The 3309-nt window shown below is 32.7% G+C and overlaps 1 protein-coding gene across 1 annotated transcript in view; it reads left to right on the top strand.

Annotated features, from left to right (window-relative positions):
- Dhc16F (Dynein heavy chain at 16F) overlaps nucleotides 1-3309 on the top strand; it is a 30322-nt gene that overhangs the window by 24701 nt on the left and 2312 nt on the right. Inside the window, exons 49-54 of the mRNA XM_011497235.1 lie at nucleotides 552-799; nucleotides 1135-1275; nucleotides 1359-1549; nucleotides 1813-1920; nucleotides 2064-2398; nucleotides 2707-2907. Of these exons, the coding sequence (XP_011495537.1) occupies nucleotides 552-799; nucleotides 1135-1275; nucleotides 1359-1549; nucleotides 1813-1920; nucleotides 2064-2398; nucleotides 2707-2907 (1224 nt within the window). The remainder of the gene's footprint in view (nucleotides 1-551; nucleotides 800-1134; nucleotides 1276-1358; nucleotides 1550-1812; nucleotides 1921-2063; nucleotides 2399-2706; nucleotides 2908-3309) is intronic.

The raw sequence follows: 3309 nt of genomic DNA, 5'->3' as shown, positions 1-3309 counted from the left end.
CCCCCCCCCCCCCGCTCACTCGCAATGTCCAATAGCGCTCTTATTACGGGCGATTATTAATTAATTAAGCGTGCACAAGTCAAATCATGATATCGATATTTTTGTTTTTCAACCTATGCGTCTCGCGCTTAAAAAAAGAACATTTCGATGGAATTATTATAGAAGATGGCTGACTTTAGCACGGCAGCCATATGGGATAATTCGCGTTGGCCGTCTATAGCAACAATAGCGCGAAAAAGAAAGAGGTGCGTGACAGTAGCCACCCGACGCAAGCACATCATTAAAAATAAAAAAAAACAAAAGAAAACAAAAAAAGAAGAAAAAAGCACACGACTCTGACTTCCTTATAACCAATGCCTTTATTGGCTTCTTTAAGATCACCGCTCCCAGCCCCCCCCTCCCCGCCTCCCGCCCCTACAACTTCGCAGTTACCCCCTCGCCGCTACCCCCTCGCCGCTCCCCTCCGCCATTTCATCAATGTCATGATTAAATATAATAACGTTCCCCGCTGTGATTATTAAGATAATTAATTTATTGATTAATAGCTATTCAATATTTATTGCAGATAATAAACAATGTAATAGAAACGAGTGAACAATCATCCGATTTGCAAACTCGTTTGCGAATACTTTATGACGAAATAACATTGTCGATCTATACGAACGTGTCGCGTGGATTATTTGAAAAGCACAAAATTGTCTTTAGTTTTATGACGAACATAGCAATACTGCTTAACGACAATATAATCAGTATTTCACAATGGAATTTCCTTCTGCGCGGACCTGACCAAATAAAAATCGTACGTATACTTCCCTTTCGTATTATTATATCTGAAATCGAATTGTCCTTAATAACGCCAGAGGGCAACGAAAGAAACTACTATTCGACTAATACGAAAACCATATATTTCCTAATTAATACGGCCAATCTTAATTAATTTTAACTTTAAAGTCTTTCATCTAACTTTACCATGCCTCTAGACAATTTTCGTTCTTCAATCATCGATTGCCAAGAATGTAATTTCTTGGATATAATTTAATCCAATAACAATTCTGGCTTATTAATTATTTGCAAATTTCTACCAAAATTATCAATATTCTACTAAAATTTTTGTCATATCTGTACGCGTAAAAGGAGAAAAAACCGGATTATTCAACCCTTACTGATTCAATGTGGAATTCGGCAAATTATCTGTCACACAAATTCAAGAACTTTGAACATCTTAAGAAGGACATGTTTAAAATCATCACAGTGACAATCGAAGAATATAAAGAAGTAACTTGAAATTTGTCTTCTCCTTTCGATATCAATAACTAATCAACACTTTTACTATATTATTGTAATAAATGTTAAAATAGATCATTAATGTTTTACCTGATAATAAAGAGAAGGTCCAACATAATTGGGATGAGATTTTAACGGACATTGAAAAGTTAATGCTACTTAAAGCTCTGAAAGAAGAGAAATTGATCTTTGGAATAACGGCGTATGTGAAAAAAAATCTTGGCCAAAAATTTGTTGAATCTCCAATAATATCATTACAAGATTTGTAAGTATTCAAGCTTAAATAGTATGGCCTATAAACAAAACAAAAAACAAAAACAAACAAAAAAAAACAAAAAAAAAAACAAAAAAAAATAAAAAAAAAAAACAAAAAAAAACAAAAAACACAAGCTTAAATTATAATTTAAGTTAGAATATATTAATTATAAGAATCGCCTTAATTAATTTCATTTTAAATTACATTCGACTTTTTTTCTTCTACAAAAAGTTTTCACGAGAATTATCCCAATGATTTATTTTTCGTTTAAGGTACACGGATACATCAAAAATTACTCCTTTAGTTTTTGTTTTGAGCACAGGCTCGGATCCTTTCAGCGGCTTTTTAAAATTTGCCCGCGACATGGAGTTTACGGAAAAGTATGAAAAATTTCTTATTTAACCGCAAAAGGACACGTCGTCCTCAACGACATTGTCAAATGCAATGCTAATTAATGCTCACTTTGGTAATTAATGCTTTTAAGAGAAATTAAGCTATTTAACGTTGCCCCTCGTGCTTACAGATACCAGTCGATATCTCTAGGTCAAGGTCAGGGTCCTATAGCCGAGGCTCTCATAAAAAGGGGCTGCCAATTAGGCGAGTGGATCTTCTTGCAGAACTGTCATCTTGCGACCTCCTGGATGCTCTCCCTCGAGTCTCTGGTAATCTGGATAATTGAGAATCCGGACAAGGTTCACGATGATTTCCGATTGTATTTAAGCTCGATGCCAAATCCTGGATTCCCCGTGTCGGTGCTTCAAAATTCCGTGAAAGTCACCAATGAGCCGCCAAAAGGACTCAAAGCCAATGTCAATAGAGCCTTTTACGAGCTCCAGGATGAATTCTTCGAGGAAAATGGTTAGTTTTTATGACTTTAAATCTCCTGGAAGTTTTGCAACTCACTAAACGGGAGGCTCAACCTCAATTATAATGCATATTTTATAAATAATTGACCTTTAAAAAGCCGAGAAATTTTGACAGAAATGAAAAAATTACAAAATTGACAGAATCTCTAATAATGTTAAGTTATTAATTGAGACGCGTTCGAAACTTATGACTTATGAATTGAATTAAACCGTAATTGAAGGTATATTTGGGAAAATTTTAATACTTATAATATTATGTATAATTAATATTAATTAGCATATATATATTTGGCAAATTAGAATTGGGAAATAATTGGCGCCGAATGATCTTTGGGGTCTGCTTCTTCCATGCTATCATACAAGAGCGAAAAAAGTTTGGCCCACTAGGGTGGAATATTATTTACGAATTCAGTGACAATGACAGAGAATGCTGTTTATTAAATATGAAAATGTTTTGTCTACGTGACCTGATACCGTGGGATGCTTTAATTTACACAACTGGTACCCATCATTATCAATTTTCACAAAGAAATCTAAACTATTTAATTACATGCGCGTGCGCATTAAGAGGTTTACATAAATTATTTATAGCCTAATGCTTGAAAGTTAAATGATTTTTTTATTAGAATGATTGGGTCGATTGAAGATAAAACTTTTGATATTTGCGTAAAAATAAAAATAAAATATATTTCTATGAAAATAATAAAGCATATAATATAATTGGAAGAATTTACTTTACAGAATTTGTCATAAAAACAATAATTATAGGCTATTTATAATATTATTTTTTTAATGAATGTTTATTTTTATCATTGAAAATGAGAAATTTATTTTTTAGTACGCAAAAATCCTATCCAATATATACATATATGTTAAAAAAAAAAAAAAAAAAAAAAAAAAAAA

The sequence above is a fragment of the Ceratosolen solmsi genome, unplaced genomic scaffold (assembly GCF_000503995.2).
Source record: "Ceratosolen solmsi marchali unplaced genomic scaffold, CerSol_1.0 scaffold13, whole genome shotgun sequence".
In the NCBI taxonomy this organism is placed as follows: Eukaryota; Metazoa; Arthropoda; class Insecta; order Hymenoptera; family Agaonidae; genus Ceratosolen; species Ceratosolen solmsi.
Note: the sequence above shows the minus strand (reverse complement) of the source record. Positions and strands in the feature narration are given on the sequence as shown.